Source organism: Lissotriton helveticus, chromosome 11 (genome assembly GCF_964261635.1).
Source record: "Lissotriton helveticus chromosome 11, aLisHel1.1, whole genome shotgun sequence".
NCBI lineage: Eukaryota > Metazoa > Chordata > Amphibia > Caudata > Salamandridae > Lissotriton > Lissotriton helveticus.
Window position 1 is genome coordinate 647,748,161 of NC_136072.1, and position 12,546 is coordinate 647,760,706.

At 44.6% G+C, this 12,546-nt stretch overlaps 1 protein-coding gene across 8 annotated transcripts in view; it reads left to right on the forward strand.

Moving 5' to 3' along the window:
* Window positions 1–12,546, forward strand: part of LOC144791723 (disintegrin and metalloproteinase domain-containing protein 9-like) — a 2,314,109-nt gene that overhangs the window by 666,990 nt on the left and 1,634,573 nt on the right. For all 8 annotated transcript variants that reach the window (XR_013602453.1, XR_013602452.1, XM_078666491.1 and 5 more), the window contains one exon: window positions 1,815–1,886. Coding sequence is in view for 6 of the 8 variants with exons in the window: in XM_078666491.1 (XP_078522617.1) it covers window positions 1,815–1,886 (72 nt within the window). In the remaining 2 variants the exon portion in view is untranslated. The remainder of the gene's footprint in view (window positions 1–1,814; window positions 1,887–12,546) is intronic.

Here is a 12,546-nt window from a genome sequence, read left to right on the forward strand (position 1 = left end):
GCTGTATTTCTGTGGTTTTGTATATGTAAAATCTGAACCTAACTAAACCATCCCTGTAACCGATGTTTTTTTAGTGACGGTCTGGGGATCCAGAGAGCTGGTTGATTGTAGGTAAGAGCTCATGCGGGAGATCTTAGGCTCTGGTGGCGCTGAAGGTCTGTGGAGCAGGCTTTGAGTTTCTGATTGCATGCTAAGGGTGAGCTTATGGTCATTGAGGGCTTTACTATTGAATGTAAGGGCCAGCTAAGGGCTTCTCATAGTTAAATTAGGATCTCAAGGCCTTCTTAAGCTTGCTAAAGCTCTCTGAGGGCCACTAGATAGTGCTATATGGCAGATCTAGAGCAGATTGAGGATGCCTTAAAAGATTGAGGACAAATAGTAGGGGGTTTGAAAACCTTTGAGCATTATCAAAGTAGGTCTGAAGTCCAGTTAAGGGTGACTGCGAGCCTGTGAAGGATAAGTGCCGCCAGGGGGTTTCTATTGGTTAACTGTTGGTCCCCAAGGATTGTTTAGTGGTTGGCACAAGGTGTTTTAATGCTAGAATAGGGCATCTGAAGGAAACTGAGAATAAGCTTAGGATCTCGTAGGGTTGACTGATGGTAAATATGGTCTTATTGAAGATCTGTGAGGTCTGTGAGAGTAATCTGTGGTAATTTGAGGGCTGTTAAAGACCCCCAATTAGCAGCAGACTATCTGAGATTGCACGCTAAAGGTCATTAAAAGCTGGCTGAGTATGACTTAGAGTAGGCTGGGTATTCCAGAGGGCCAGTAGAAAAAGCAGAATGGGCTAGAGTGCCGGCAGGGTATCTCTGAAGGATGACAGAGGTGTCCTGGAAGATGTCAGAAGCACAAGAAGCAGACTCGTACTTCAAACATCGTAACCCCTGCCCCCACCCATCCTTTAACCTTCACTGTTGAGGCAGGAGAAACCTGGATTAGACATCTGTTCCAACTCTTTCTCTGCTTCACACTATTGGGGACAGAAGGGCACCCTAGCAGGCACTGCATGGACATGTTGTGTTAATACATTTACAAAGAATTTTTTTAATTAACTCAGGAGGGAATCTTTATTCATCTTTTTTTTAATGGCAGAGCAACATATCACTTTGCATCCATTATAGAACATTACAGTTGAAAGGGGCTCCATGAATCATCATTTCAAATGACTTTCAGTGGTAAAGGAATAATTGTATTCCTTATTAAAGTTATCTTTGAAGTCTTGCAATGGTGCTCTCTATCCACCTCATGAGGCTCATGGGGAGGGTTTTCTGTAATGGTCATCTAACAATATATCTGAATTTGTTTTTTTCCTACTTGAACACCTTCACCTCTATTACTGGTATGTCTTAAGCTTCAATGAACTTTACAACCTAACAGTACTAAGAGAATATTGTGGGATACCCCCTGGATGTACCAGTCCAGGGCACAGAGTCTACACATCTGATATCACTGTTCCTGGATAAAGTACATAAGCATTTACGGTGGGTGTTAATAGCACAGCTACACTATTGTATGTAACCCAAATGATAAGTTTTCATACTTGACAGGTAGGATTTGTAGATTTTAATAGATCTTATATGAAATTAAGTACATTGACAAGTCTTAGCATTGCTTTGCAGTCCGGTTTATAAGTGACGGTTTGTTACTATACATACTAAATGTTGAAACCCTTATACTCTCTGCAACCTGTATGTACTTTGTTTTCTTTAAAAAGTATGAATACCCACTGCAATATGCTTGTTATTTCCTTTTCGTAAACATTATTCTGTTTTTGTTAGATTGTAATGAATGATTTCCACTGTTGTCTTTTTCAGTTTGAATTCTATCAAAGGAATGAAACTTCAGTATTGCACCACATCATGGCCACTATCAATATTGTTGACACTGTAAGTTGCAGCTTGTTACGTGCAAAGTATAATTTCGCGTCTGCTGTTCTCTAGGAAGTATATGAAGCTAGTGTGAAGGGAAATACAGAACGTTTTCTTAAAAGATAAGTAGAAACGACACCACAATCTTAGTAAAAACTTGAAAAGAGGAAAGCCGAGAAAAGAAAGAGAATAAAAGGAAACGTACTGAAGGCCCTGCACCAATGCTCATCCCGAAGACATTGTCAGTATAAAATTCAGTATTTAATATTCAGGACACAACGATACTGTAGAACAATCCAATAACTTTCTTGATTTTTTGGGAGCGAATACTGTATAATCAATAATCAATACTAAGCCAGTGATTATTACGTGCCTACATATTGAATGTCAACACTGAATAGCCCTTGACTTCTATTCTTTTGGGGCAGATTTCGATAGCGAGGTTCGGTATTTTCTGTTTAGCTTGGCAACTGAGTACCCTTACATCGGATTTGTAGATGTCTGCCTCCCCAGAGGACTTCTCTCCCATTGGTTGGAACGGTTGTCACAGCGTTTCCTGTCAATTCATTGAAAGTGCGCTGAGTGGCTCCCTCAACATGACGGTGTAGTATGGGACACTTTTTAAAACTTTTTTTATTTCAAAAACAAAATTATCAAGCAGGATTTCCTTTTTGAAAATAAAAAAAGCAATGATTTCCCCACCGCGGATGTTTCTCCCATGGTGTGGAGATCATTAAAATGTTTAGGTCTCATCTAAGCCATCCCGTAGGGATGGTGTGCGAGATTATAGTAAGGCTTTTGAAAAGTCTACCCAACCTGCGGATTAGGTACAGTTCATGTGAGCTGGGCGCGTGCACATCGCCAGCCAGCCTCGGCATCAGACTTCAAAGGAATCTGCTCCCCGCCCCCCATCAGACTTCAAAGGAATCTGTGTTGCACTGTCTGCGCTCGCCCATACACCTCCCACTCAGTATGTTCCACCCCCTCCCTGGCTTCTCTCCCGCCGTGCTTTCACGCCTGCTCTGTTTATTCCGACCCCTCCCTGGCCTCTCATCTGCCGTGATTTCACTTCCTCCCTGTCCGGCAAATCATTATTCAGTTGGAGTGAATGCCAGTCTGTTGTGGCACACGCAATGTTCTTTTAAATATTATTGACATTGAGCACTTCTGATAAGTGCCTGCACATTTAAATACTGGCTTGCTGTAGCTGCTCTGCTTTCACCCGTCCCTCTTTCATTCCTGATGTGTCCAGCCCCTCAGAAGCAGCAGCTTCTTGTCCTCCGAGTTGCCAATGAACATGGGGCAACAACTAGTTTACACAGTGGCGGTGGAGGGGGCTTGGGTTGTTTCAACTACTGCCCCCTCTTGAGCCCTTCCAACATTCGCCAAGTCTTCTCTCCAGTGTGCAAGTTCAAGGCACAGACTCTGGGAAAGCTTGGACCCGTTCCCAGCCCTCAGATCACACTCTCGAGTTATATTTCCATCTGATCTCCCACGCTTCATGTTTTTGATGCTAACACGATTCTTTTCTTAGCTGACGGCATTGGGTGTGCTCCTCGGCTTGTGTTTGGTCCACTCGCTATAAATCCAACTGATCACTTAGTTTTATCTTCCTCACCACGGTGTAGGGACCCCCTTCTGAATATGATGGAACTCACCTTCCTTCCCCTCACCATAATCCTCTCACACCTCCCTACATTGTTCACGTCTCCTGCTCTGCCGCGTGCAGCTGCTCCCCCTTTACTGTTTATTCTGACCCTTCCCTGGCCTCTCTTCTGCCGTGATTTCACTTCCTCCCAGTCCGGCAAATCATTGTTCAGTTGGAGTGAATGCCAGACTGTTGTGGCATACGCAAAGTTCTTTTAAATATTATTGACATTGAGCACTTCTGATAAGTGCTTGCACCTTTAAATACTGGCTTGCTGTAGCTGCTCTGCTTTCACCCCTCCCTCTTTCATTCCGGATGTGTCCAGGCCCTCAGAAGCAAACTAAATACAATGATGCCTACGGTATTGTTATAAAGATTACTTCTAGGAAGACCAAATACTACAAATTATCTGTCTTCTGTCTTTTACTTACTTATACGATAAATCTCTAATTTCAATTCTCTTCATCTGGTAGCTATCAAAACAAATTTTACAAAAATAACACACACAAGAAAAATTGGTTCATATAGCTTTTTTAGTAAACCAATACTTTTTTCACAAAAAATTTTTGATTATTTTTTTTAACTTTTTGAACTCATTTATATACATTTGCCTTTCTTGTTATACACATTTATATACATTTGTCATCATAACCATAATCAAAAGAACGAAAAATGTGTCCAAAACCCTTTTCTGATGGTTCAACAAAAGCCCAATATTTTTTAAACAAGGAAATTCGTGGTATATTATAGAACCTTAATTCCTTTGTCTCAATCACCCCAATATATAACAGCGGAGCCTCTGAAGCTGAAAGTGACTTATGCTTCTTTCTTTGAGGCTCTCCCCAAGTAATTCACGTAATAATTCCACGTTATAGGGTGTCAGATGTAAAGATAGTCAACGCGTTTCGGCCTATCACCACTCCAGGCCTTTTCAGGACTTTGGGCAAAAATAACACATCTACCTGCACAAGATTGCAGTCAGCCTTGTTGTAATTAAGTTGTACAACAGTATGCACAAATCTACAAATTAGCGCTGCCAATATCGAGGACACAATCCTCTGTCCAATATTTTGTTTACGGTGTGTCTCAACAACGTCCAGGCGACAATCCAGAACATCCACGATGCTTCAGTTCTCAAATTAGTATACTTTGCAGCCCGCTGTGACCAATTTCAGCGTGGAAAAACACGCCACGATTGTTAGTGTTAGAGGTTCAGCGTTAGAAGCGAGCCGGAATGATTGAATCGATCCATAGGTTGTTTTTCAGCTTCAGAGGCTCCGCTGTTATATATTGGGGTGATTGAGACAAAGGAATTAAGGTTCTATAATATACCACGAATTTCCTTGTTTAAAAAATATTGGGCTTTTGTTGAACCATCAGAAAAGGGTTTTGGACACATTTTTCGTTCTTTCGATTATGGTTATGTTGACAAATGTATATAAATGTGTATAACAAGAAAGGCAAATGTATATAAATGAGTTAAAAAAGTTAAAAAAAATAATCAAAAAGTTTTTGTGAAAAAAGTATTGGTTTACTAAAAAAGTTATGTGAAACAATTTTTCTTGTGTGTGTTATTTTTGTAAAATTTGTTTTGATAGCTACCAGATGAATAGAATTGAAATTAGAGATTTATCGTATAAGTAAGTAAAAGACAGAAGACAGATAATTTGTAGTATTTGGTCTTCCTAGAAGTAATCTTTATAACAATACGTAGGCATCATTGTATTTAGTTTGTTTCATTTTCCCAGATGCCTGTATGGTTTAATGGGTTTCCCCTGTGATAGATATTCCAGGCCCTCAGAAGCAGCAGCTTCTTGTCCTCCGAGTTGCCGATGAACATGGGGCAACAACTAGTTTACACAGTGGCGGTGGAGGGAGCACCGGTGTTTCAGCTACTGCCCCCTCTTGTTGTTAATTAAAGGCATTGAATGTGGCTGGCTGAGGCTGCAGATAGCATCGGCTCTGCCCTGGCGGCTAATCTGACATCAGCATCTGCGACTGACACTGAGGAGCTTTGAGTGCCCTTCAGCTGCTCCTGCGAAGTGCTTTTTTTTCCACCTCTTCCATACACCACACCCACCCTGCATAAAGAGAAAACTGTACCTGCCTCCTCTGTACTGTACTTTCTGTCTCTTTCCATTTCCCCACGTTTCTCATCTTCTGTTTGTCTTCTTTTTTCTCCTCTTTCAGTCCCTTTGCCTTTGTCCGGATGTCTGGCCATTTCCTCATCTTCTTGTCTGGCCATTTGCCTACTGTCTCCTCCCTTTCCTATGTCCTCCTGTCTGCCTCTTTCCTTCCTCCTACTGCCTGGCCTTTCCCCACTCCTTCTTTCCTTTTGCCAGTCCTCATATCTGCCCTTCTATTCTGACCCCACTGCCTGTCCCCTCTAAGCTGCCCTCCTCCTCATCCCTTTAACTTTATCCTTCTGTTTACTGCACGTTTAATGATTATTTGTTTGTATTCTCACGCCTAAAATGGAATAAAAGGAATGCATTTAGGTATTTACAAACACGTATACAGGAGCTCTCCCTACTCGTTGCCTGGTCAATTACCCCATAACAACTATAGTTCTTGGCACTATATTTTGTTCTATTTTCGCATTTCAACTTATGTTGTTAGGGCAGTTGGTCGTTTTTTTATATGTCCAGGAGTTGGGTGTTTTGGCCTCGGTTAGGCAGTGTGCCTTACATCGGTTCTGCAGCAAGAAAGCAAGCTTGACATGGATGTTACTTCTACACTTCTTAGTTCCTGTGACTGCCCCTGACACAGGGACGATTCTGACCTGGAGTAGCTAGTGTACAGGCTCCACTACCAAGCTATATACTATACACTCCATACCCCTTAGGCAAAATGTACATATCACATTCCATCTACTACAAATACACTCCAAACAATACCACTCAGTGCCACATAATTACACGCCACATAATTACACTCTACTGAATACAACATACACCCCAGACAATACCACTCACTGCCATATAATTATATGCTACATAATTACACTGCGCTTGACGCAACATACACTCCAAATCCCACTCTGAGCCACATAGTTATATGCAAAATAATTACACTGCACTCAATGCAACATACACTCCAAATACCACTCAGTGGCACATAATTACACGCCACACAATTACACTCTACTGAATACAACATACACTCATAATACCACTCAGTGCCACATAATTACAAGCAACATAATTACACTCTACTCAATGCAACATACACTCCAAATACCACTCAGTGCCACATAATTACACACCACATAACTCTACTGAATGCAACACACACTCCACACAATACCACTCAGTGCCACATAATTATATGCTACGTAATTACAATGCAACATACACTCCAAACAATACCACTCAGTGCCACATAATTACATGCCACACAATTACACTCTACTGAATACAACATACACTCCTCATAATACCACTCAGTGCCACATAATTACACGCCACATAATTACCCTGCACTCAATGCAACATACACTGCAAATATCACTCAGTACCACATAATTATATGCTACATATTTACACTGCCCTCAACGCAACATATACTCCAAATACCACTCAGTGCCACATAATTACACACCACATAATTACACTGCACTCAATGCAACATACACTCCAAATACCACTTAGTGCCACATAATTACACGTCACATAATTACACTGCACTCAATGCAACATACTCTCCTAATACCACTCAGTGCCACATAATTACACGCCACATATTTCCACTGCACTCAATGCAATATACACTCCAAATACCACTCAGTGCCACATAGTTACACGCCACATGATTACACTGCACGCAATGCAACATACACTCCAAATACCACTCAGTGCCACATAGTTACACGCCATTATTATTACACTGCACTCAATGCAACATGCACTCCAAATACCACTCAGTGCCACATAATTACACGCCACATAATTACACTGCACTCAATGCAACATACACTCCAAATACCACTCAGTGCCACATAATTACATGCCACATATTTACACTGCGCTCAACGCAACATACACTCCAAATACCAGTCAGTGCCACATAATTACACGCCACATAATTACAGTGCACTCTATGCAACATACACTCCAAATACCACTCAGTGCCACGTAATTACACGCCACATAATTACACAGCTCTCAATGCAACATACACTCCAAATACCACTCAGTGCCACATAATTACACACCACATAATTACACTCTACTGAATGCAACACACACCACACAATACCACTCAGTGCCACATAATTATATCTATGCCCCCTCACTCTATCTATCTATCGCCCTCACTCTATCTGTCTATCGCCCTATCTATCTATCTAGCTATCTATCTATCTATCTATCTATCGCCCTCACTCTATCTGTCGCCCTCATTCTATCTATCTCTCTATCTATCTATCTTTCTATCTATCGCCCTCACTCTATCTGCTGCCCTCACTCTATCGCCCTCACTCTATCTATTGCCCTAACTCTATCTATCGCCCTCACTCTATCTATCTATCTATCGCCCTCACTCTATCTATCTCTCTATCGCCCTCACTCTAGCTATCTATCACCCGCACTCTATCTATCGCCCTCGCTCTATCTATTGCCCTCACTCTATCTATCCATCTAGCGCCCTCACTCTATCTATCTATCTATCTATCTATCTATCTATCTATCTATCTATCTATCTATGAATCTGTACTCCTGAGGCACAGCCGGGAGCTCTGCTCAAAATTGTACCATTTTTAAAACTTTGTGTGAATTGATTTTAAGAATTATGCACCTCTTCCTCACCTGCTAGGCTGGTTGGGGCACTCATCCTGTAACAAATTCCCCATGCAGCCGATCTGTACGCTGCCAAGGGGTAGGAAATCGCAAGCACCGCCATCAGCGAGCGAGCCTGCTCACAGGCCACGCCCACTTCCCAAGGCCACGCCCCCCCCCCGCCCTCTTCCCGTATAAAACTATGGGCAACACTCGGACGCGCAGCGGACGGGCGCAGCGGGCGCGCCTAAGGCAAGCCCGTCTGGGCCCGTCCGGGCCCAGCCGGACCCAGGCCCAGGAACTCTGCCGGATTCGCTGCAGGATCGTGTGGTGTACACAAGTGACATGCTTCGGGCCCTTTACCAGAAAAAGAATCAGGACTGTCACTACGTCCACGCAGTAGGTAAACCCTTTGTCAACTGCGCTCGCTGTAACCCAGCCAAACACTGCTCGGGAAAGCCGGGACTACAGATTGGCCTCCTTAACTGCCGCTCCCTCCCTAAGCATGCGCATGAAATCGACTTGCTGATACAGGACCACGGCCTGGACGTCCTGTTCCTTACAGAAACTTGGCTTTCTGCTAGCACGGACTCGGATATTGTCAATGCCCTTCCCCCAGGCTATCTTATCCAAACCTTACATAGACCTAAAGGGAGAGGAGGGGGGTTGGCAATCATCCACAGAGAACACCTTGCTTGCCGGACTAGCAACGCCAATATCACAGATTGTGAAAGTTGTCATTTCGCCCTTCAAATTTCCCCGGCACACTCCATCTCAGGACTGCTGATTTACCGCCCTCCGGGGACACCAGGGAATTTCCTCAACGCCCTCACTGATTTGGTGTCACAATTAGCCTCCTCTGCTTCGAACTTTCTCCTCGTGGGTGATCTCAACCTTCACCTTAATGACCCCACAGACTCCCCAGTTTCGGATCTCCTTCAGGACCTTAGGTCATTCAATATCCGACTGGTCAACAACGAACCTACCCATGATAAGGGTCACCTCCTGGACCCTGTCCTGACCAACATCGGGGATATTACCTCAGATCCCCCCATTCCTCTCCCGTGGTCAGATCACTTCCTTGTCCCCTTTTCCTGGCACCGTGCCATAGCACTCCACCAACCCCCCAAAATCCGAGTGACGGGCCGACGTTGGCACAAGCTTGATCCGGTTGAATGGGCCAGCCTGCTCTCAGACTCCACACCTGTCCTCTCCACGGACCCGGCCACGGCCGACGAACAGTTCAACTCCTGGGTCACATCCTCACTGGATAAACTCCTCCCCAATACCACCACTCTTAAACATACGAAAAGAGTGGCTCCTGCTCCCTGGTACACTCCGGCGCTCAAATCTTTGCGTCAGGAATGCAAGAGAACTGAACGCTCTTGGAGGAAGGACAAATCTAACGAAAATAAGGAAGTCTATCATATTGCATCACAAAACTATAAAACTGCCCTCCGCAAAACTAAAAGCCTATTCTTCCAAGAAAGAATAGAACACTCCACTTGTTCCAGTAAGGAATCTTTCTCTATTTTAAGAGAACTCCTCAAAATCCCTGACCCGGGATCAAGAGACCCCCCAGACCCCCATGCTGATGAGGAAAAGTGCTACAAATTAGCCAATTTCTTCAAGGAGAAAATCCAAAAAATCCTCGACTCCATCCCATCTACGAGTCCGAGCGAGGAAAAAGAAGCCAGCAACTCTCTTACCCCCCTATGTCTCACTTCCTGGGAATTAGTGACGGCAGAAGAGGTCGAAGACACGCTGCAAGTCATTAAAAGCGGATCTCCCAGGGATCCTGCCCCTTTACGTATCCTCAAAAGGGTAGCACCCACGATCGCTCCCCTCCTCACCCACCTTATCAACGCCTCTCTTCAACAAGGAGTCGTTCCCCCAGCTGGAAGGCGGCAGTCGTCCAGGCACTACTAAAAAAACCCTCCCTTGACCCTGCCGACCTGGCAAACTATAGACCTATCTCCCTCCTCCCGGGAACCAGCAAAATCGCGGAAAAACTTGTGAACAGAAAACTCTCACAATTCTTGGAGAACAACAACCGTCTAAAAAGCTCGCAGACAGGATTCCGCCCCGGGCAAGGCACCGACATCGCCCTTCTCATGGCGGTGGAGGAGGCCAGAGCACTCTTAGACGAAGGAGGGTCAGTGGCAGTGATCCTCCTCGACCTCAGTGCGGCCTTCGACACCGTCAACCACCAGCTTCTCATCCAACGACTTAGGAGTGTCGGTGTTGGAGGAACGGCTCTGTCCTGGATATCGTCCTTTCTGAGTCAACGCTCCTTTCAAATCTGGGAGAATAACACCTGCTCCTCCGACACTCCCCTCCAATGTGGCGTGCCTCAGGGCTCCTCCCTGAGCCCCACATTATTTAACATCTACATGTCCCCATTGGAGGAGGTTGTTATCCCGTTCGGAGTGAGCATCGTCAGCTATGCTGACGACACACAGTTAGTGGTGTCCCTTTCTCATCCTAAACAACAACCCGCGGACCTTTACAACTGTCTGACACAGATACAAGGATGGATGAACAGATCGTCTCTGAAACTCAACGGGTCAAAGACTGACATTCTCCTCCTCGGTCAGAAGGGGCCCACTTCACTTCATAACATCTGGCCTCCCTGTTTAGGCTCGCTCCCAGACCCGAAACCGGAGGTAAAAAGCCTGGGCGTTTGGCTCGATAAGGAACTATCATTCACAACACAGGCAAATAAGGTAGCCGGGATGTGCTTCGGGCTGCTCAGGTCAATTCGAAAGATCCTGCCCCTACTCCCCCACAACTCCCAAAAACTGCTGATTCAAGGCCTGATTCTCTCTAGGCTTGACTTTAGTAATTCCATCTACTTAGGGGCCCCAGAGGCAACCCTGAACAAATTACAAAGGGTCCAAAACGCAGCTGCCCGGATCCTCACTAATACCCCTGCCAGAGCCTCGGCCAAACCAGCTCTGAAGCGTCTCCATTGGCTTCCGGTGAGAGAACGGGTGATGTTCAAGGCCCTCTGCCTGGCGCACAGACTGCTCCAAAACAATGGCCCCCCAAGCCTAAAAAAATTTATCAAACCATACAAAGCCCCTAGATCCCTCCGCTCCGACCAGGAACATCTCATCGTCACTCCCAGAGTCAAGAAGGCCCGAACAGGAGGTAGGCGCTTCTCGGTCCATACCGCACGTCTTTGGAATGCCCTTCCGCACTACCTGAGAACTGAACCCAACTACTTAAGGTTCAGGAAGCAACTGAAAACCCACCTCTTTCCTTAAACTGTCCTCCCCTGCCCCCGCTGACCCCCCCAGTCATACTGATCCTAGCGCTGGGATACCTACGGGTGACTACGCGCTCTATAAAATTAAATAATAATAATAATAATAAAATAATATCTATCTATCTATCTATCTATCTATCTATCTATCCATCTATCTATCTATCTATCTATCTATCTATCGCCCTCACTCTAGCTGTCTATCACCCTCACTCTATCTATTTATCTATCTATCTATCTATCTATCTATCTATCTATCTATCTATCTATCTATCTATCTATCTATCTATCTATCTATCGCCCTCACTCTAGCTGTCGCCCTCATTCTATCTATCTCTCTATCTATCTATCTTTCTATCTATCGCCCTCACTCTATCTGCTGCCCTCACTCTATCGCCCTCACTCTATCTATTGCCCTAACTCTATCTATCGCCCTCACTCTATCTATCTATCTATCGCCCTCACTCTATCTATCTGTCTATCGCCCTCACTCTATCTGTCTATCGCCCTCACTCTATCTATCACCCTTCCTCTATCTATCGCCCTCCCTCTATCTATCTATTTATCTACTATCTACCTATTTATCTATCTATCTATCTATCGCCCTCACTCTATGTATCTATCACCCTCACTCAATCTATTGCCCTCACTCTATTGCCCTCACTCTATCTATCTATCTATCACCCTCACTCTATCTATCTATCTATCTATCTATCTATCGCCCTCATTCTATCTATCTATCGCCCACCCTCTATCTATCTATCGCCCACCCTCTATCTATCTATCGCCCTCCCTCTATCTATCTATCGCACTCACTCTATCTATCTATCGCATCACCACAGCATCACTCAGCCCCACCACAGCATCACTCAGGGGCACCACAGCATCACTATGCGCTACCACAGCATCACTGAACGCCACTGCATCACTCAGCGCCACCACAGCATCAATCTGTGGAATCATTCAACAATAACTGGTTCAAATATG